This window comes from Hemicordylus capensis, chromosome 5 (genome assembly GCF_027244095.1).
Source record: "Hemicordylus capensis ecotype Gifberg chromosome 5, rHemCap1.1.pri, whole genome shotgun sequence".
In the NCBI taxonomy this organism is placed as follows: Eukaryota; Metazoa; Chordata; class Lepidosauria; order Squamata; family Cordylidae; genus Hemicordylus; species Hemicordylus capensis.
This window is the reverse complement of record NC_069661.1, coordinates 57,155,483-57,178,416: the sequence shown is the minus strand read 5'-3', so window position 1 is coordinate 57,178,416 and position 22,934 is coordinate 57,155,483. Positions and strand designations below refer to the sequence as shown.

Below are 22,934 nucleotides of genomic sequence, written 5' to 3'. Positions count from 1 at the left end.
AGATACCCAAGGCCTGCCCAAGCTCATCAAAAGTAGAGGTGAGGACACAAGAGTGTTTGTATCACTATATCTGTATCTCATCTCCCTGGATTCAGAGATGCAGAGTGAAGCTACTACCATTCCCCACCCCCCAGTATTGCAGGCAGTCAAGCAGCATGACTCACTTGTTTGTTACTATTTTAAAAACCCAGTAAGGAGAATGTTATAAGGAAATGCAACCTCCTAACTGGGGTGAGGGGATAACTTTAAGGGCAGAGGAGGGTGCACTTACACCGCCCCCCGCTGCGTTCCCCCCACTGGCACTGGCTTAAAATCCGGTGGGAGGGGGGAGATCAGTGTACCTCTCTGCTTCCCTGTCCACTCCTTGGGCAGGAAGTAGCCCGGGCACATGCACACGCTCATTGGGCCAGTATGCTGCTGCCCCACCTGACCGGTTTTTAAGAGAGCACTGGCGGGGGAAACACGAGGGGTGTGTGTGTATGTGTACCCTTCCCCACCTTTAAAGCTATACCCCAGCCCGCCTTTGAACTGCCCAGTGTTTGAACCTGTTTGGAGGCTCTGTAAAAGGGGCTCTGAACAAGTTCGTGCACATCTCTATTCCTAACTACTATCACCCACTAAAGACTGAAGGAGGACAGATATAAAGAAGACCTATGGAATGGAGCGGGGGAGGAAAAAAAGAGGAAGGAAACAGATGGAGATTTAGAGAGACAAAAGAGTTCTGTGACATGGAGAAAGAAAAAGGGGAAACTTGAGGCACAGAAAAACAGGTTGCTCACTTTGTAACTGATGATCTGGAAGAGATCCATTGACATCCGTAAGAACGGGGTTCTGCACCTGTGCAGGAACCATGCGGTAGCCATGTCGCAGCTTGTCGAGGCGTCCAAGCCCCGCCCCCACGACAGTGTGCTATTTAAAGGCGGGCTGGACACGACGTCCCTCAGTTCTTGGACGACCACTGTGGAGGACGACCATCCAGGTAAGCAGGTGAGTTCATCATCGTTTGTCAACACCAAGAGCAATGGTATGCACACCACTACGCACATAGCAGAGCACTACTACTACAGAGGAGAGGTCGGGAGGGTCTTATGGATGTTGATGGATCTCTACCAGATCATCAGTTACAGGTGAGCAACCTGTTTATCTGGATTGAGATCCGTCGATATCCATAAGAATGGGTGTTTAGCAAGCTCCCAATGGAGGAGGGTGCAGTAGATATTATTGCAGCACCCCTTTTAAAACACTCCTCCCGAAGCTAGCCTCAGCAGCAAAGTGCACTTCTATAGCGTTTAATAAAGGGGAGTTCTGACCACCAGGTAGTTGCTTTGCAAATGTCCATGAAGGTCACTCCGGAAAGGAAAGGTCACTCCTGAAAAAGGTAGGCAGAAGGATGTCCTGGTTCAGATGAAAACTAGACACAACTTTTGGTTAAAAAAAGAGGGATCTAGGCACATCCGGACCTTATCTCGATAGAATCTTCTGTATGGAGCCGTAATTCTAAGAGCCGTAAGCTCACTGACTTGCCGTGCTGTGGTGATGGTGATCAGGAAGGCAGTCTTTTAAGGAAACAATTTTCAAAGGTTCTGTAGCCATGGGTTCAAATGGTGCCTGGGTGAGTGAGGAAAGCACCAAAGATAGACTCCATGGCTCTACTGGGGCTTTCACTGGAGAATAGACATTTAAAAGGCCTTTCAAAAAGACTACTTTTTGGATGAAAAAATAGTGTTTTTCTCTCGCAACCTGGGTGCTTTGATGAAAAGGCAGCCAGATGGACCTTCAGCGAGACGTTGGCCAGTCCTTGAGACTTTAGAGTGGAGAGATACAGCAGTACTTGCGGGACAGACGCCTGTCTTGGTAGAAAACCCCAGGACCTTGCATAGGTCTTGAACCGGAGCCACTTGCTCAAATAACTGCATCTGGTAGAGGCCTTCCTTTGGTTGAGTAGGATATGGTTTAGAAGGCTATTCACCAAACCATCAGCTGGAGGGTTTGAACATCCGGGTGAGGACGTGGCTGTCATCTTGGGAGAGAAGGTCCGGTCTCTGTGGTAGCTGGTGGTACAAGTTCCTGGACAGTCTGCGTACCTGTGGATTGCCGTGGCCACCACGGTGATATGAAGATTCAGGCTGTAGGATGCGAAAGAAGATGAGCTACCACTCTGGCAATTATCAGCTGAGGAGGAAACATATACTGTGTCTCCTGTGACCAGTCCAGTTGAAAGGCATATCCCAAGGACCGGGGATCGTGTTCCGCCCTGGAGCAAGAGCAGGTACATTTTGTGTTCATTGAGGTTGCAAACAGGTCTACTGATGGTTGTATCCAACGGTGGAAGAGGGGAGTTATGTATTCCAATTTGAGCTCCCACTTGTGTTGCTGATCCTGGAGAAAACCTCCACTGAGGTCGTCTGTCAGGATATTGTCCAGACCCTTGATGTGCACTGCTACTGAGAACACTCTGTGTCGGATGCACCAGTGCCACATCTGAACACAGAGAGCACACAAACTGCAGGATACAGTTCCACCTTGACGGTTGATGTAGGCTTGAGCCATTGTGTTGTCAAGTTGAACTTGGACAGTTCTGTCCTGTACGACTGGCAGGAAAGCTTGAAGCGTATGAGAAACAGCTAGCAACTCCAAAAAGTTGATATGGAGCCAAGCCTGGTGTGGGGACCATTCCCCTTGGGTTTGATGACCTTCACAGTGAGTGCCCCAGCCTAGAAGTGCCCCAGCCTTGCCCCCTGCTAAATGGGCAAAGAGGCACCTTTAACCATGGTGATTCTCTTTATTGAGCAGGGGGAGAGTAACGGGCCCTATCCACCCCCAGCACAGTACTTCCAGTGACTGTGCTGGTGTCTATCTTATGTTTCATTTTAGAATGTGAGCCCTATAGGGACAGGGTTCCATCATATTTGTTTGTTATTTCTCTGTGTAAACCGCCCTGAGCCATTTTTGGAAGGGTGGTATAGAAATCGAATTATTATTATTATTTCTTGTTTACACAGTCAGACAGGTGTTATTGACTGGTTTGTTTTATGCAGACATCGAGTCCTTCCCAAGGACCTGGGATGGCTGAATTTTATTGTCAATTGTTATAGATATCGTCGCAGAATATAGGCTGTTCCCAGTAAAGCTGCTTTTTGTAATTGGCTGATGGTGATTTCTGTGACCCCTATGGTGTTGAGGTGCTCTTCAAGGTCTTTTGGAACTGCACCCAGGGCGCCAATTACCACTGGGATTATTTTGGTCTTTTTCTGCCACAGCCTTTCAATTTCAATTTGTAGATCTTTGTCTTTGGTGGTTTTTTCTATTTCTTTTTCTTCTATTCTGCTATCCCCTGGTATTGCTATGTCGATTATTTTAACTTGTTTTTCTTTCTTCTCGACTACAGTGATATCTGGTGTATTGTGTGGCAGATGTTTGTCTGTTTGTAGTCGGAAGTCCCATAATATTTTTACATCTTCATTTTTGACAACTTTTTCAATTTTATGGTCCCACTAATTTTTGGCTACAGGTAGCTTGTATTTTTTGCAGATGTTCCAGTGTATCATGCCTGCTACCTTGTCATGCCTTTGTTTGTAGTCAGTCTGTGCGATCTTTTTACAACAGCTGATTAGGTGGTCCACTGTTCCATCTGCTTCTTTACAAAGGCGGCACTTGCTGTTTGTGGTGGATTTTTCGACTTTCGCTCTTATTGCATTTGTTCTTAGTGCCTGTTCTTGTGTAGCCAGTATTAAACCCTCTGTTTCTTTCTTCAAGTAACCATTCTTAAGCCATTGCCAGGTCTTGGTGATGTCTGATTTTCCACTTATATTGTGCAAATATTGACCATGCAGGGGCTTATTTTTCTAATAATAATAATAATAATAATAATAATAATAAAGAAAGGGAGACATCTGTTGTCAGCCACACTGATGGTGATGGTGCTTGGAATGGTACCCCACTGAGGAGATTTATGCGTTCCGACTACCAGGTCAGCGATCGTAGGACTTGGGGTTGTATCTCCAGTCGCTTCCTCTGACTGTGTCTGATGGGATGGAAGAGCGGCAGAAACCACATCTGCAGTTTCGGCATTTTCAGGCGGGTATAGTGGATGACTGTATTGCAGGAGGCCATGAGGTCGAGCAGGCGTTTTATTAACTGCACCGGCCGTAAAGGGTGCTGCTGGAAGAGAGTCACCAGATCCCGGATGCAGCTATACCTCTCTTCCGGTAAGTATGCTTTTTGGTTATTCGTGTCCAGCACTGTTCTTATGTAGGTGGTAACTGGTACTGGCTCCAGGTGGGACTTTTTCCAGTTGACCTGGATGCCCAAGTCCTGAAGGAGGGTCAACACAGAGCGGATCTGCAAAAGTAACTCGCTTCTGTTTTTGGATGTCAGGAGCCAGTTGTCCAAGTAGAGGTAGACAGACACTCCCCTTGTCCTTAAATAGGCAATCACTACCACTCTACATTTCGTAAAGACCCTTGGTGCGGTGGACAGTCCGAAGGTTAAGATGTTGTACTGGAACACTCGGCAGCCAACTGTGAAATGCAAGTGCTTCCTATGTTGTGGTCTGATGTTGACATGGAATTAGGCATCCTTGAGGTCCGCGTTGCCAGCCACTTCTCCCCTTGGAGCAGTGGAAGTATTTGTTGCAATGCCATCATGCGGAATTTTTTTGACACAAATAAACTTATTCAGATGGCAGAGGTCCATGATGGGGCGGATTCCCCCATCCTGCTTTGCAATTTGAAAGTAGCAGGAATAGAACCCGTCCCGCCTATCTGCCCACTACACCGGGGCTATTGCCCACTTTTCCAACTGTTCTTTCACCTCCTCCTGTAAGGTGACAGATGGAGGGGTGGACCTCATTCCCGTGAACCACGGCGTTGACTTGAATTCGATGGTATATCCTAAAGATATGATTTTCAGGACCCAGCGGTCTGATGTTATATGGTGCCACACGGGGGCATGGAGTGCCAGCTTGATGGAAGGCTGTGGCCGAGACAGAAGGAGGTTGTGATCTGTCAAGTGAGGCGTGAATGCGCCCAATGGCAGGGTGTGGAGAGATGGCAGTGAGCAGACTTGCATTTCAAAGACGCTTCTGGGTGTCTGAAGTCTTGGGATGCTGGGACTGCGAAGACTTGAATTTTGTCTGATAGGAACGTTTTTGAAATGGGTACAGTTTTCTGTAATCACATCAATCTTGGTGACGGAATAAGGGCCATTGCTTGCCGTAGGCAGAGCAGTACTTAGCTGAATATATAGATGTGGAAAGGTTGAGAGGTGAACGTCTTTGCCATAAATTTGGATTTCTTAAGTTGCTCCATTGTGGCATCTGTAGTCTCGAGCCCAGAGCCATCAAAGACCAGACCTTCTATTCTGTCTTTCATATCCGGCTGTAAATTAGTAGACCTTAATCAGGCGTGTCTACGAAGGGTGAGCACAGCAGTCATAGCACAAGATTCACTCTCAGCGAAGTGCTTAGCTATGCTGAGCTGTTGTCTGGTTAGTTCCCCTGATCTTTCTAGGGTTTTATTAAACTTGTCTTTAAATTCTTCTGGGGATAAAGTGTCCAGGTCCCCTTGCAAATTATCCCAAAGACCACGATTATACTTGGCAGTATATGCAGCGTAATTGCTACCTTGATGGGCAAACATGCAGTAGAATAAATCTTCCTTCTCAGCATGTCTAACCTGCATCCTTTTCCAGGCAGGACCGTATGGCGTTTTCCAAACTTGGAGGTGGTGGCGCAGTCAATTATCAACAACTTGGGAGCAGGGTACTTCAACAGGTAGGTATTATCTTTTTCCAGTATTCGGTAAAGACTCTCAAGCCTTTTAGATGTGGGGGTGGAGGTATGTAGGACCTCCCAAGTGCATTTTGCTGCCTGTGTGATAACTGGGAGCATAGTCAAGGCCACCAGTGCTTAATCATAACACTGTAGATGGGGTCATCTATGGTAGCTAGTTCGGATCTCAGATTGAGACCGAGTGCCTCCACCATGGCCCAAACATGCCTATGGTATGCTTTCATCTCCTCATTGGGGGAGACATAAATAGAAGGGGCCACATCAGCTGAGGGCTGCATGATGGTTTCTTCTCCTTCAGGATCCAATTCAAAATCTGAAGAGCCATAATGCTTGGAGGGTGAACCTGTTGGTGATGAAGGAACAGCAGTTTGGATTTCTACTCTGGTCACCGGAGAGACAGGTAATGCTCTTGTCTGGGTTGCTACAGAATGGGTCACAGGAGGCTTGGTCTGAGAAGCCTGATGTCCAGTACTCTGAGTGCTGGTTTGAGTAGCTGTGGAGACATATGAAATTGCGTGCCTCTGGGAAGTTGCCAGAGGCAATGTCAACAACAAGGAGGATGGAACCAGCATCAGGGGTTTCCAAGGCGTGGCTGTTTTGCAGACATAAGACGCTGCGGATGAGCAGGTGGTAATTGCTGGTCCAGAACTGGCTACATGCATGGGCGCAGCGTGGGTAAAACCACAGGTGTGCCAGGGAAGAGGACTCGGTAACTGTGCAGCTGAGAGGGTGGAAGCCGGACGTGTTGGTGGAGCTGAGGTGGTCTGAGGTTCAACCGCCGACAGGAGGAAGCCTCTAAAGGTCGATGTTGACAGGGTGCTCGAAGACGAGTCCAACATTGAGAGGAGCGTGTGTGTCATGGAAGGGTTGAGGCCCACAGCAGTATCCTTGACGACAACGTCTTCGATATCAAAGGCAGGGAGTGGAGACTGGTAATGAGGAGTGATCTGTCTCAACACTGAAATCACTGGAGTAGGCAAGATTGAAGGAATATAGTAAGACGAACCGTGTTGATGGAGGAGATGAAGAGACCGGCATTGGAACTGCAGAGAGTGAACGCGCTTTCTACATCGAGACTAATTGGTATCAGCGTCGACGGACGAGAAGGAAGATGTGCTGATACCAAAGCTGGCACTGAAGGTTCGACCTCGAGTGGTTGTGCCGATGCCAAGGAAGCCGTCAGTATCGAAGAAGGGAGTTGCACTGTGGATAAGTTTCTGCAGCTTCCCATTAGGAGTTGATGGTAAGTCAGTCCCAGGACACTTCAACGGTTTCAACCCTCTTGACTGGGCGTCGACGTCGAGATTACAGTCGGTAGCAGAAGAGACATGTTTCGGTGGCTTCGATGTCGATAGTGAGAACTTAGATGCTGAGGTCGATGTCAAGGATTTTGATTTGTACTGGGTCAAAGTTGAAGCGTGTTTGGGAGTCGATGCTGAGGTATGGGCCGATGTCGAACCATGCTTGGGAGTTGACCCATGCTTCAATGTTGAACTCGTCGACTTCAACCAATGTGGCATCGGTATCGAAGGAGGGGCTGAGGACGATTTTGGTGGTGTTTTTGACAACTAAGCATGCCCGGAGTCAAGGGAGTTAACACCTCATCATAAATTGCTGCTCTGAGGCAAAGTGCCCGATTCTTCCGAGTTAGTTTGGAAAACGATAGGCATATTTTACACGAGGACACATTGTGTTCCTCGCCCAAACAAATCAGGCACAGAACATGGAGAACCTTTGAGTGGAGTTTGGTGTTATAGCCCTCACACCTTTTGAAGTATTTTTTCTTGTCAGCCATTCTGATGCGTGAAGAAGAGAAGTCTAGTTCATTCTGTGGGTCAAAATCCAATCGTAATTCGTCAGCTAGTCCGCATTAGAAGTCAAGAACGATTCGTCAGCTAGTAATGGGTCATACACTGATATCAGTCCATTCTTTCTTTTTTCTTTTTAGAATGAACTCATGAGGAACTTTCTGACTAAGAGGCGGCAGACCGAGGTCCAAACACAAAGGTGGTCGGAAAAGAACTGAGAGATGTTACATCCAGCCCGCCTTTAAATAGCATGCTGTGGCGTGGGGGCAGGGCTTGGACTCCTCAACAAGCTGCGGCATGGCTAGCGTGTGGTTCCTGCACAGGCGCAGAACCCCATTCTTATGGAATGGATATCGACGGATCTTGATCCAGATCCTTTGTGGGCAAAAAAAAAGGAAGGGAAGGGAAGGGAAGGGATATAGTCCATGGTAGTTCAGAGAAAGAACATGCACTATAGAATGTGGGGTGGGGTGGGGAGTTGAGTGTTTTTTAAAAGTCTCTAAGCGCAATGGTCACAAAAATGGTTTTCTGCAAGTGACATAGTCTGTGGTCCTCTGGAAATAGTAAAAATACAGAAGTGGCCTCTGAGTTATTCCAGCTGGGAACCTCTAGGATACGTTCTATTGCTGAACAGAATCTACTATACTTGGCAAAATATGAGAATGTCAATCTACCTTTGTGCCAATGAATTACGAGGAAATACTGCTCCCACATCTTGTGGCGAGTGGATCTGACTGGTCTCGAAGTCTTGTATGCCAAGTTTCTGAGATACAAAATTAACCTAGTTTTATATAATTCACTTTTGTATCTCAGAAACTTGGCATACAAGACTTTAAGCCTTCAAAAAGGCAAATTATTCATCTGACTTGCACTCAGAAAGCCAAGATGAGAGTAAACTGGTTAAGTTATGTGAGCATGATGGCCTCTGCTTTAAAAAGAGTTCTTAAAAACCATTAGCTGAAAACCATTTCTTTCAGGTATGTCAGAATTACTCTACTGTTTTTATAAACTACTTTAGGGTCAAGCCAGTCCATGACCTATTGGCACATCAAGGATGCATGAAATTAATACTGCGACAGTAACAGAAGACTTCAGTACCTTTTGGAAACTATTTCTGCCATACAGGGGGAGTCTCTAACATGATCATAGTAAGACTCCTTAAATTATGAATAGGAGAACCCTTAAGAAAACAATAAGATCTTATTAAATGACACAAAACCGGAAAGGTATTTTAGGCCTGCGCTAGGAAGAGCTGGGTGAGTAATCATTCCATCTTCCAGCTAGTCAAAGAATTCCCCCACCCCAAAAAGCAGAAGACTGTGGCAGAAAGAACGATGTGTTTTTCCAGCATCTGCATGCTCTTTAGGCCAGCCATACACTTGGAGACATACTCTTGCTTACTGATACATTTCCTTTAGTGTCTTCCACCTACCTTTCCTGAAGTAGATTTCAAAGGCAAAAAGATGAGTTTCTATTTTGTTTTTCACCAAGTTCTTCAATGGAGTTAAAAACTTAATGGCTTCCTCTAAAGGTGCTTCAACCTGACCATGCAAACAGATGTCAAAACAAAAGCGGGGGGCGGGGGGGGAGAGAATGAACTGTCAGACTAGAATGTAATGTTTATGCTGACAAATATCTAGAGTTACAACTCCTTGATTCCCAGTACCTAGGGTTCACCAGGAAGTAGATTTAGCCCCAACCTTAGGTATGCCTCTATTGCACTCCTTCAATTTTCTTTTCAAGTGAACGGCTACAATTGAGTCTGATGAGGAAAGAACACTTGGGGATATGTTGTGGTAGGAGCGAAACTCGGCCTCCACTCCCAATACTGAGATTTCTCAGTGATGAGGATCTGTCTCTCCATACAAGGATCCTTGCAGCATACAAGCCCTCTCACCATAATAATAGGAGGTTTGCCTACATGTGAGAGAGTGAGTGTGTATGCCTATGCAATCAAATCTATGGTCAAATGCTGATACATCTAAATCATTGTTATCCTATCTCACCATGCTAGAGCTCAAGATGAATTAACAGCAGTTCACAATCTAGCTGCTCTGTCAAAGATTTATCTTGGTGAAATTAGAGTACACACTCCTCTTCACGTTTCTCAAACAAATTTAAACAAGCAGTCTTGTTTTTGTTAGCCGGGCAAACTTGAATTAATCTGATGCTGCAGAACCACTTGTAGCTTATGGCAGAAATCAAGTGACTCCACAAACTTCTGATACAGCTTTTCATTTATGTAGGAGCCAGAGGAAGGTACTTCTTCCACTGGAAGGAAAAAGATGTAAAGGTGCTGCCATAGCAAGAATCTCTGTTGAGAAGAGGCCTCTAGATGCAAACCTATGAAAAGATTACATAGCTAAATACCACTTGATTCTATGAGCAGACATCTGTTTAAGAGCAGCCACAAGCAAAAGCAAGTCATTCTTCTTAAATAAATGGTCCCCAATATCCAGGCTGAAGTAAGTTTTACTATAAATGTCTGCCTGATGTGGTTATATTGAAAAAATAACTGGTTACTCTTAGAAACTATAAAACCTCACTTCAAAAATTATTATGAATTGAGTAAACAAACAAATTAATATCAGGTTCCAATAAAAACAAATTCTAATGTTTACAACTCAGTTATCTGAACAGAAAGGCTAGGAAAGTAAGATGTGCTGAAACTTTTTTTAAAAATTGTAATTTTAAATGTGGTTTTAGCCTGGTCTTTTAACTTGTTTACCTTTATTGGTCTTATTTTACATTGTATCCATTTTATTAATGTTGTTAGCTGCCCTAAGCAGTAATGTACTGGAGGGGCAGGGGTATACATATTTTAAATTAAATAAACAAATAAATCTACTAGTTATGATTAAGTGAGTTTGCAGATACTTTGAGAAAGGGTTGTGGCAAAGTCAGTTTTAAACCAGCAAACCAAAGCCTATTAAAGTGTACGTTCAAGGAAATCTGCAAATGCAATTTACATTCTACAATTTGAATACCTTTGCTAGTTTCTCAGGAATAAGCTCTTCTTTTGGTCCTCCAATTTCTTCATCATCATCATCTTTCTTCTTTTTCTGATTTCTTTGCTGCTTCTCTTTTTCAGCATTCTTTTTTTCTTCCTCTAATTGAGCTTTCTTCTGAGCTCTCCTCTGCTTATTGCGTAGTTTTTTTAACTCCTTATCAGACATATTTGCTATATAGAAAGAATATTTGAAATAGATAATGCACAGAACATCCAATATTCACCAAACCAGTTTCTTGCAGATCAAACTACTAATCTGTTTCAATTTTATAGTCCAACTCTTCTAAATCTCAAAATCCGAAAAGGCACACAGGAGCTACTTGCCTTGCCACAGTACAAGTTTTGTAACTTGTTCCTGTGTCTTAGACAGTTAGGGTTATCTACAGGAACCTTAACTCATTCTGCCATTAACTTGAGTTTCAGACAAACTACAGAGCAATATAACACAATGAATTCTTAGTTTGGATTTTTTTAAAAATGGATGGCCTATACATCATACTATAACTCTTTACAAGGTTCTCTACAAAGTTGAAGTGTTTCTTTTAAATATATTACATACTTGTACTATATACAAGTATATATTACACATGTATATATTACAAGTATGTATATATTACATACTTGTTATTGCAATATATTATATATTCTACCTAGCAATTTTGCCTCTTATAGCAACAACACCTCATTCAAAGATAGCATAATAGAGACAATGCTGCAAAGCACATAGGAAAAACTAAGGGCTGGTTCTCACATTCAGTGTAATGTTAGTTTGACAGCAAGAAATTCCCACAGAGTGCACATCAACCAAAGATAGTCAAGGCAACTTCAGATTGGGATTATGGATGTCGGCTTGATCTCGGGTTGGTGTGTTGCCAAACGGAGATCACCAACATTTCCCCCCCAGTTCTCAGGACATGCTCCATGGGAGTGCATGCACTGTGGGAATCTCAGATTCCCATCAAACTAACATTGCTCTGATCATGAGACCTGGCCCCAAGACTGACTATATAGGATACAATGATTACCAGAAGTATCTTATACCTGTATCAGCCTCATGCTCTTTATTCTCATCTGTCAGAGGGTTATCGTGAAGCTTCAAGTATATTTCTATGGCAATTCTTGCAGCCTTAAAGTAAAATGGGTGCTGTCGAAGTACATCTTCTAGTTTCAACAAGTCCACATAGGATCGAAGAGTAATTTTCCTCATACAATAGGTATGGAAGTCAAATTGGTCATCTGTGATTTCTACAAAATGCTAACACCACAGCAAGTTATTTAGCAAACTTCAGCAATCACCAAGATTTACATCCATCTTAGAAATGATTACAATAAGTTCTGAATTAAAAGCTTCAGTATCATAGGGGTAATTGCTGTTAACAGTCAACATTCCAGGAAGCCATAACCAAACTTAGCACTGGAGTGAGGCCATAGTTCAGTCATAGAGCTTATGCTACAGCACAGGCAGAAAGAATCAATCTCCTGGACTCTTCAGTTTAAAAGACTCTCAAGTACCAGGGCACAGCAACCACATCTGCTTAAGACTCTGAAGAGCCATTTCCAAGTCTGGATAAACAGACCTGGGCTATATGAGCCACTGATCCAACTAGTAAGACAGTTCATTTTTTTAATTTTAACCACACCCAACCACCACATTAAAAAGCATATCCAGAAACTGCATGGAGCTCTGCAGAGTCAAAATCATCATTCAAACATAGCTTACAGTGCATGAACACTTAATACAATGCAACACTCAAGTGATTTAATTCCAGAAAGGTAGCTATGTTAGTCTCTTGCAGACACAATAAAGACTCTTATGACATCCTATAAAGACTTGAGTTGATTCTCATATAAGCTTTGATGGGCCTCTTTGTCAAGTTTTAAATATTTAAGAATATTTAAATTTATTGTGCTAGAAGTCTGCAGCTTTTGGTATGTCTGGTGTGTCCCAATACACAATCTACTAGGGCACGTATGTTGTATATACAAGTACTTAAGAAGTCACTGTTTTTTAGAGGCATGTTTGAACTGAATTCTCAGAAGTGGGGACTTCAGACTTTACTTGAATGTATGGAGGGGAACACCACACATAAAACAACACAAATATAGTCTGGATGGCACGTGCATGTCCAGTGAAGCCTTCAGAATGCAACACAAAATACAGCTTTTAGGCAGAAGAATTGCAGAAAGCAAGGCTGGATACACAAGAATGCACTTCAAAAACTGACAATTTAGATGCAACACCAAACCATGGTTTGGCAACTGGGAGCATCCTAGCAGGCTCACATCTCCATTTTCTTGTTTTCACTAGCCAACTGAAGACTCTATTGGCATCATTAAAAGTTGTGATTAGCAGAACCCAGGAGATGGAAGAGCAAACCAGGGTATGTGTGGCAAGGAGTACCAGGGAGCAGGTGGTGGGGGAGAGAAGTGCATGAGCGTGGAAGGGTATCCCCCAACTACCCAGCTATGGTTCCTGTTATATCTAAATCAAGCCTGTATTCAGCAATGGCATAACTATGGAAATTCATGTAGGACTCATTTCCCAGGAATTTTAAGGGTGGGGAGGCATGCTCATGCAATGTAGGTACATTACAGAATTCCGTCCTTAAGCATTATAGTGAAAAACAATGCACAGCCATGATTGAGTTCCCCCAATCCAAGTTCAAAAAACCATAGCATGAAATACATACAAGACCTTAAGGTCCAGAACAGAACATTTAAATTTATAAGAAGTTATGCTTCAAAGTAGACAACTAGGAAATATTAAATTCTTAGGTACATACTCTCTCAATTTCGTGGCATTTTTTAAGTGCTTCTCCAAATTTATTCATTGTTTTATAAGCTTGGGCACATTCTGTCTGGAACCACATGCATTGCATTTCATTCAAGTTTTCTACTGCAGATGTTCCTTCCTAGAAAGAAAATTGCAGAAATATTTCAATACACAGCTAACTCCTACAAATATTCTTATAATATTAAAATAGTTAAATCACTAGTTACATTTTGATTAAGTTACTTCAAAATACAGTTATCAGTGCAAAATAAAAAATGCAGTAACTGTCACCAAAGCTGGCTATAATGCACAACAGGCATCACATGAACACTGTATCCAAATGCAAGAGATTTAGAAGAAATTTAAACTAGCTTGGATGTAGACAAGTACATTCTAAGTCTATGTTCAGTTTTATACTAGCAACTTAAGGGAAGCGGGGAGGAAGCAAACATGCCAAAAAAACATTATTTACACTGCAGTCCTATGTATGTTTACTCAGAACTCTCTGAAATGACTATTAGCCAAAGCACAGGATTTCAGCCTGAGAAACCAATAAGCAGTTGACAGTAGCACCCTTCAGAAATTGATATATTTTTGTTTAAAACATTTTAATCCCATAGTTTGGCAGTGGCATTCAAGGTAGCCCTAAGAGAATTATCAGTGATACAACAATCCAAAGTAAACGCCCAATATTCTGATTACACCTTTGAAACCAGAAATGATAGTAAGATGCACAAACCCTTGTAAACTTCGAACACATTTCTTCTGCTTCTTTTATCGAGTTGGCTTTCAACATGTATTTTGCACATTTGGAGTTGATAAACCTGTCTGCTGTGTCCAGTGCCTGAGCCTCGTCCATCCATCTTGCAGCTTCTTTTATGTTTCCAGCATGCTTAAAGAGATAGGTAACTGCAGTTAACTGTAGTTTGCCATTTTCTACTTATTGATGCAAATTAAAAATGCAGAGATAAGCTAAGAAAGGTAGAAATGACACCACTCAGCACTGCTCCTTAAACTATACTATGGCTACAAAAATCCAAATGGTGCCTTTGAAAAGTATCCAAGTATGAATTGGACTTGGAAACAAACTGGAAGCTGATGAAGATACAGTATCGGCATTGTATGCCTCAGCAAGTATGAGCCCTAGTCAAAACTTCGGCTGGTGCAAAATGCTGCAGTTGGAGTTTTGACAACAGCTCATACTTCCTGAAGCATACAATGCTGATACCAATTATGAATAGTTCAATATTTGGTGCAAATCAACTGCAACAAAGTTACCTTATAGATTTTGGCCTTCACAAGAAAGAGCTCTATTAAGGTGGGTGTGCTTTCTATTGCAGCATTTATATATTCCAAAGCTATAGACGGTTGCCCAATTTTGTCATAATGCTGTGCCAAGTAGTATTGGACCCAAAGTAAGGTTGTTGGAGGTTCTTCTTTACCATCATCTATGAAAGGAAATATTATTTATTATTTGACAGTAAACTGTACAAGGAGAAACCCAATAGTGTGCTAAACCGATAGTGTACTGCTCTCCAACTACCTTTATCTATAGGTAAAAGGTAAAGTGTGCCATCAAGTCGATTTAGGCTCCTGGCATCCACAGAGCCCTGTAGTTTTCTTTTGGTAGAATACAGGAGATGTTTACCATTGCCTCCCCCTGTGCAGTATGAGATGATGCCTTTCAGCATCTTCCTATATCGCTGCTGCCCAACATAGTACCAGCGGTGATTCGAACTGGAAACCTTCTGCTTGTTAATCAAGCACTTCCCCACTGCGCCATACACAGGTAGAAACCTTTAAAACTCATTAGTGATTACCAACAAAATAGCACTGAATTGGTTAGATACAGAAGGTTTAGAGCAAATGTATTAAGATTATTTCATGTCATGTATATGCGCTTAATCCTTTTAAGATTATTACATGCAAAATATTATAAAGGATCTGGAGCTGCACTCACCCACTACATGGACATTCCACAAAGCATACTTTGATTATATCGCAATGCTAGTGAGTTGAGAGAGGGCTCTAGGCCACTGTAAGATGGGGGCAATGGACATGAGCAGCTCCACTACTCATTTGCATTGCTGTAACAACTTAGAGAAAGGATGCTGTATTTGTGCACTTAAGAGTGGTGCAGCTCTTCAGTGAAGCCCATGCCATATAAGCATGGCACAGCATAGACTTGGCTTCCCAGCCCTGCTTCCAACCAGAGGGGCACTAGGACTAAGGACTAGGACTAAGGATCCCAGGACTAAGATGAAGTCTATGGCAAAGAAGCCTATAGGCATAGTACAGGAATGGGTAAAGGGAGGTAGTGGGAAGGACACTGGAACATATGCCCTGTGGATTGTTTGACATCTGCCTCCTACCCATATTATTGACAATGATGTAAAATGATAAATACTAATATTAACTATTTGTAGTACTCACCATTTGGATTAAATAATCTGCAGCTTTTCAGAGAAGTTTCATAACCCACCACCAGCTCTTCTATGATTGCCACCTATATTTGTAAAAGAAGTTATAAATGTACCCGCTGTTATTTTAGTGCACTACAAACAACATGAATACTGGGTAATATCTGCCTCCACAAAATTCTAATTCGTGAACACTGCCAGCATATGTCAGAAGTAAAAGGACAGAAAGTTCTCAACCTTTCCATATGCACCTTATACATGTATAACGTATACCATGTATAATAGACTTTAACAGGACCACCACTTTGTCCTTCTGCAGAGAGCGATGGACTAGGCTGTACCTAGATTCATTACCACAGGAGTCATTATTCATTACCATCACTCCTGCTTCTCTTGCTTCTGGGTTGACAAGTTTATGGGGATGCCCAATTATTTATCTATTCATTCATATACCGCCCTTCCAAGATGGCTCAGAGCAGTTTAAAAGATAAACAAAATTTTTAAAAGTTAACAGTTAAAATCTAAACTATAAAACCAGAAAAAAAACAAATTAAACAATTCGAACAGCTAAAAAAACCCTGGAAAACCAGGGCAACCATTTAAAAAAATTTAAGAGTTTTTCAATCTTTTAAAAACCCTGGAAGGCCAGGCCAAACAGACACGTCTTAAGGGCTCTCCTGAAGGCCAGTAATGAACTCAGATTGCAGATTTCTGCCAGGAGTGCATTCCACAGCCCAGATGCAGCTACAGAGAAGGCCCGCCTCTAAGTTGCCACCAGACAAACTGGTGGTAACTGGAGACAGACCTCCTCAGCTGACCTTAATGTGCGGTGGGGATCATGCAGAAGAAGGTGCTCTCTAAGATAACTCAGACCTAAGCCATTCAGGGCTTTAAAGGTAATAACCAGCACTTTGTATTTTGCCCGGAAATATATTAGTAGCCAGTGTAACTGTTTCAAAACAGGCATAATATGGTCTCTCCGGGTTGCCCCAGAGACCAATCTGGCTGCTGCATTCTGAACTGAAGTTTCCAGACTACGTACAAAGGCAGCCTCACATAGAACACATTGCAGTTGTCAAGCTGGGAAGTTACCAGCTGATAAACCACTGTTTTGAGGTCATCCTCTTCAAGGAATCGGTGCAGCTGTCAAATCAGCCAAAGCTGATAGAAAGCACTCCTGGCCATGGCCTCCACCTGAGATACCAGGGTGAAGCCTGGGTCCAGGAGTACTCCCAAGCAACACACCTGCTCCTTCTGGGGGAGTGCAACCCCGCCCAGCACAGGAAGATCTAACTCACCCCTCAGATTCTGAGCCCCCACAATGAGCACCTTCATCTTGCTTGGATTCAGCTTCAATCTGTTATCACTCATCCAGCCCATTACTGCCTGTAGGCAGGCATTTAGAGAATGAGTGCCATTTACTGAAGATGAAAGGAAAAGTAGATTTGGATGTCATCAGCATACTGATAACATCCAGCACCAAATCTCCTGATGACCTCACCCAGCGGTTTCATGTAGATATTAAAAAGCACTGGTGACAGAATGGAGCCCTGGGAGATCCCATATAACAGCTGCAGTTTTGAGGAGCAACTGTCACCAAGCTCCACCATCTGGAATCTACCCGAGAGATAGTAGCGGAACCAGTGAAAAGCAGTGCCCCCTATCCCCAACTCCCCCAGGCAATCCAGAAGGATACCATGGTCGATTGTATTAAATGCCACCAAGAGATGCAGAAGAACCAGCAGAGTCACACTCCGTCAATTCCCCGGTAAAGATCATCCATCAGGCTGACCAAGGGACTCAACCCCATAGCCAGCTCTAAAGTCAGTTTGAAATGGGTCTAGATAATCAGTTTCCTCCAAAACTCCCTGGAGCTGGTCAGCCACCACCCCCTCTATCACCTTGCCCAACCAAGGGACATTGGAGATTGGCCTGTAACTATCCATCACTAAGTGGTCTAGGGAAGGCTTCTTTAGGAGTGGTCTAACCATTGCCTTCTTCAGACAAGGGGGCACCCTCCCCTCCCTCAGTGATGCATTTATGTTATCAATTAGGCCACCTCCAACAATCTCCCTGCTACATAGAAGCAGCCAAGTTGGGCAAGGATCCAGAGAACAGGTGGTAGGCCGCACTGCCCGAAGCAGTTTGTCCACATCCTCAGGAGTCACAGATTGAAACTGATCCAACCTAATATTGCAAGAGGGATCGCTGGACACCTCCTCCACAGACCTTGCAGAAATAGTGGAATCCCAGTCAGCCCAAATACAGGAGATCTTGTTTGCAAAGAACCCATTAAAAGCATCACAGCAGAACGACCTCGGGGACTGATTTAAAGTAGAAGGAGCAGAAACCAAACTCCTCACAACCTGGGATAGCTCTGCTGAGTGCGAACCTGCAGACGCAATGCACGCAGACCAAAATATATTTTTCATGCACGCACCACCACCGCATAAGTCTTCAAATAGGTCACATGATTTTGAAATCCTACTGGGTCCAAGAGCCTTTCTGGACGGACCATCCTAATAGGTCCACCACCCTGCAGGGGTGGATTGCAGTTGTGAGACCAACATTAACCAGGTAGTGGTCCGCCTATGACAATGGGGAAACCACCGGATTCCCCCATCCACGGAACACCCCCCTGATCTGAACAAAATACCAAATTGAGTGCGTGGCTGGCAACATGAGTTGGTTCAGAAACTAATTGGGATAGGCCCATAGTTGTCATGGCCGCTATGAACTCCTGATCTGCACCAGACAAGACAGCCCCAAAGTGGATACTGAAGTTCCCCAGCACCTAAAGTCTCCAACACCAACTCCGCGACCAGTTCCATCAGCTGTTAGGGAGTCAGTTGGGCAGTGTGGTGGACGGTACACCAACAGAATCCCCAATCTATCCCTAGATCCCAGCCACAAAAATATGCACTCAATATAAGTCAACTGTCTCACCGGGGCCCTGGAAAGGGAAATGGTATTCTTATGGACCACAGCCACTCCCCCCCTCCTGCCCACATCCCCTAGCCTGCTCCACGACAGAGTAACCTGGTGGGAGAAGCCGAGCCCACAGTGGACCACTCACCTTCCCCAACCAGGTCTCAGTTATACATGCCAGGTCAGCTCCCTCATCCACAATCAAATCGTGGACAATTTCAGTCTTATTCTGAACCAACCTGGCATTGCAGAAGAGCAAGGCCAGACTCTGTGGGTCGTTGGAGCTGCTCCCCAAGGCCTGAGAGTTGACAGAGCAGTTGGAAGTGGAAAGAGTTACTAAATTACTAATTTCCCTTACGCTGTAATGGCCAGCTGCTCTGCCAGCGCCAATTCTTCTATTCCCCACCACTACAGTGATAGCTGCCCCAGAACTGCTGGGTGCATGCCCAGCACCAACCTACTCAAGAGAGCCCAAACACATATCTGCAAAAGGTCTGGCACAACCCAACTCCCCAGACCTCAGTCCCACCCTCAATGGCCCAGCCCCAAAAGCCGGCCACCTACAGGAGGCCCGACGGCTACGCCTTTGGCAAGCCTCTTTGTTTTTAAGCTGGCAAGCCCTGAAAGCCACTCAGCTCACAAGCAGCTCCCAGGGCAAGCAACAGGTGGTTCTGTTCAGCAATCTGGAGGCTGGCAACCAGCCAGCTAGAACTTGGCAGCAGACAAGCAGGCTGCTCCCCATCTGGGCTGGAATCTCCACAGGAGGCAGAGGGGCCAGTTGGTAACTCCTGGCAAGAAAAATTGAATGGCATTGCACCCTCTGTTACGTTCCCAGTTCTATGTAAATTAATGTTTACATTACTCTGAAGTTCTCTACAGAGGTTTTTAAAGCTCCATATGTCCCTGCATAGCTCTAAGAAAATGCTTAATAGTTGACATAGTTAGGCTTGTGTGGAAGATTATCAAGCTAAGCACAGCAACACATGTATAATCACCTTTTCTTTATCTCTGTATAACGATCTCAATGTATTGAATACCGGCGGACAACCTTTGCTGAAATTCATCCTCAGAAATTTGTCCAAACACTCCTTAAATTTCTCACCTTTACAAGAAAGAAAGAAAAATCAGTTCATTATGATGCTAGCATTCTATTTAACAGCATGCAAAGTAAAGTTCAAATAAAATAAAGTTCAAATAAAATCTATCACTGTATATCTGAGGGTAAAATTATGTATGATACAAAAGATAAGTGTTGGAGCAAAAAAAGAATCAATAACAGCTGCAACAGTGCAGGAGGAAGGGAGTGCAAATCTTTATTGGGACTGGAGAGAAAGATAATATTTAACCCTTCCCCATCCCAAATGAAATTGTTTCCCTGCAGCGATTAACATTTTTTTTAAAAGCATGGGAGATGCTATTCACTGATCTCCCATATCATGTTTATTTGTGCCTTTACAACCTCCCATATTATGATCTCGTTGATCCGATACACCAACATGGTGTTAGAAAAACAAATGGAACTTGGAAAGAAGCTTCCCCCATTTCTGCTTGTGAATCACTGTCAGATTCCTATACAGAAGCGCATATGCAAACCCATGTGTCGATTTCACATATGCCTTCTTTGTTGGACTTTTTAAAATATTCACATATGCCTTCTTTGTTGGACTTTTTTTAATATTTGAAAAGATTATCAGATATAGATGAGTTAAGTCAAGAATGACTGTCCCAGAAGTAGCTATTAATCTAATACAGGCAGATCTCAATATTCACGGATTCGTGTATCTGCAGTCAGGTAAAAGACAACCTACCTAGGCATACGCAGAAAAAAGGGAGTGGGGGAGACATGCTGAACTCATGTATCTGTGGGTCGGGGTGGTCAGAAATGACTGCAAAGATCATTTCTGGCTGCCATTTTATGTTTCAGAGCCTCAAAATGGCTGTTTTTAAAAGAAAGAACCCTGGCAATTTCCGGCCAATTTTGAGGCATTCAGGGGGGCACAGCACGGCTCAGGGGGAGCAGCTAAGATGATAGGCAGCTCCCCCCCCCAATGTACTATTTAACTATTTTCTTCAAACTGGGAACCTAATCCCCAATTCCCCACTGGCCTAATTTTATTTATTTGATTTCTATACTGCTCTTCCAAAAATGGCTCAGGGCGGTTTACATTAAAACAAGACTAAAATCAATTAACCATTAAAATCAAAAACTATAAAAACATAAACCCATTATTAAAAGTTTTTAAAACCCTGGAAAACCAGGCCAAACAGATAGGTCTTAAGGGCTCTCCTGAAAACCAATAATGATCTCAGATTGCAGATTTCTGCCGGGAGTGCATTCCACAGCCCAGGAGCAGCTACAGAGAAGGCCTGCCTCTAAGTTGCCACCAGATATGTTCGTGGTTACTGAAGACTGACTTCCTCAGATGACCTTGATGTGCGGTGGGGATTATACAGAAGAAGGCGCTCTGAACTCAGACCTAAGCCGTTCAGGGCTTTAAAGGTAATAACCAGCACTTTGTATTTTGCCCAGAAACGTATGGGCAGCCAGTGCAGCTGTTTCAAAACAGGCATAATATGTTCTCTCTGGGTTGCCCCAGAGACCAATCTGGCTGCTGCATTCTGAACTAACTGAAGTTTCTAAACTATGTACAAAGGCAGCCCCATGTAGAACGCATTGCAGTCGTCGAGCCGAGAGTTTACAAGCTGGTGCACCACTCTTTTGAGGTAATCCTTTTCAGGGAATGGACGCAGCTGTTGAATCAGCCGAAGCTGATAGAAAGCACTCCTGGCTATAGCCTCCATCTGAGATACCAGGGTGAGGTCTCGGTCCAGGAGTACTTCCAAGCTGCATACCTGCTCCTTCCATGGGAGTGCTACCCCATCCAGCACAGGAAGGTCTAACTCATCCTTAATGCCTTGATATTTGCAGTTTCCATATCCATGGTTGTACCATGGAACAGAACCCCCACAGATATTGAGGTCATCCTGTACTACATCTTTTGGTCATCCAAATTATCTATGGACACACTCCTATTAACAACTATCACACTCCAATTAGCACTGTGGCGTAGGTCTATCTACAGCATTTTTTTTTTAAAGATGAAAATCGTATATAAGAATCAGCTTCTTACACAAGCTAGACATTCTAAGTATTAGCCACCTTTCAGACAAGCTCTCAAAGACAACATGAAGCAGGCCTAGTATATTTACAGAGAATAGTGGGGGAGCATTATAACCACTTTGTAAAATTTGGAGAATTGGTTTAATAACGATAAGATAGATTTAAACAAAAGATTCACCAAAATGTGGGAGATCCTTTTTCCAACAAATCCCAAATATTAAAAATCTTCTCTCCAAAAAAGATAGTTAAAAAGGGAATGGGGGGATCAATTCTCATCTACAGCAATAAAATGGCTGGCTAGACATGGAAAGGCACATACATGTACATGGAATAAAGTATGCTCAGATTTGGGTAGAGTTCTGACAGAAGACAGCTGAACTGGGGAACAGGTACTAAATGCCCTTCAGTGTGCTTCTGCACACAAGTTGGTACCAAAGAGATAAAACAGACTAGTGTGCTTCTGATCAAATTTGGGATATCCATTTTATACAAGAGTGGTAAATACACAAAGAGTATTTGTGTGGCAAATACACAATGGGTGGCATCCAAACCATTGATTCAATGCTACACCATCACCAGTAGGGATGTGCACAAACCAGTCCAAAGGCCATGCAACAGACCTTCGAACTGGTTCGTGCTGGTGCCAGTTCAAAGTTCGATGCCAGCAGGGATCTCCCTTTAAAGGCAGGGGTGGGTGGGTTTGCACTTACCCCTCCCACCTGGAAATACCCTAAGTATGGGCTGCACTTGTGCTTGCCTCCACGCGTTGCACGCATGACATTCGCACGCGACATGCAAGGCGGGTGCACACGCAGCCCGTACTTCCGGTATTTCCAGGCAACAACAGGGGTGGCAGGGAGGGACGCTGCTGCCCCGGAAACCTTTTTTAAAAAACGGAGCTCCGGAGGAAAAAGCAGCGGGAGGGATAAGTGCAACCCCCCCGCCCTTAAAGGGAGACCCCTGCCGGCGTCGAACTGTGCCTCTGCGGTTCTGTGCACATCACTAATCACTAGAAGCATCTTCTGCCAACGGGAGAATTGTGCTCCACAAAGCTTCCCTGCATTAGCACAACTCTTCCACAAG

At 43.8% G+C, this 22,934-nt stretch overlaps 1 protein-coding gene across 1 annotated transcript in view; it reads right to left on the bottom strand.

Annotated features, from left to right (window-relative positions):
- The window catches only part of NAA15 (N-alpha-acetyltransferase 15, NatA auxiliary subunit), a 55,742-nt gene that overhangs the window by 9,318 nt on the left and 23,490 nt on the right, over positions 1-22,934 (bottom strand). The window contains exons 9-16 of the mRNA XM_053253871.1: positions 19,726-19,832; positions 15,816-15,888; positions 14,661-14,830; positions 14,122-14,274; positions 13,393-13,521; positions 11,651-11,864; positions 10,587-10,780; positions 9,032-9,140 (exon numbers count right to left, since the gene is read on the bottom strand). Coding sequence (XP_053109846.1) covers positions 9,032-9,140; positions 10,587-10,780; positions 11,651-11,864; positions 13,393-13,521; positions 14,122-14,274; positions 14,661-14,830; positions 15,816-15,888; positions 19,726-19,832 — 1,149 coding nt within the window. The remainder of the gene's footprint in view (positions 1-9,031; positions 9,141-10,586; positions 10,781-11,650; positions 11,865-13,392; positions 13,522-14,121; positions 14,275-14,660; positions 14,831-15,815; positions 15,889-19,725; positions 19,833-22,934) is intronic.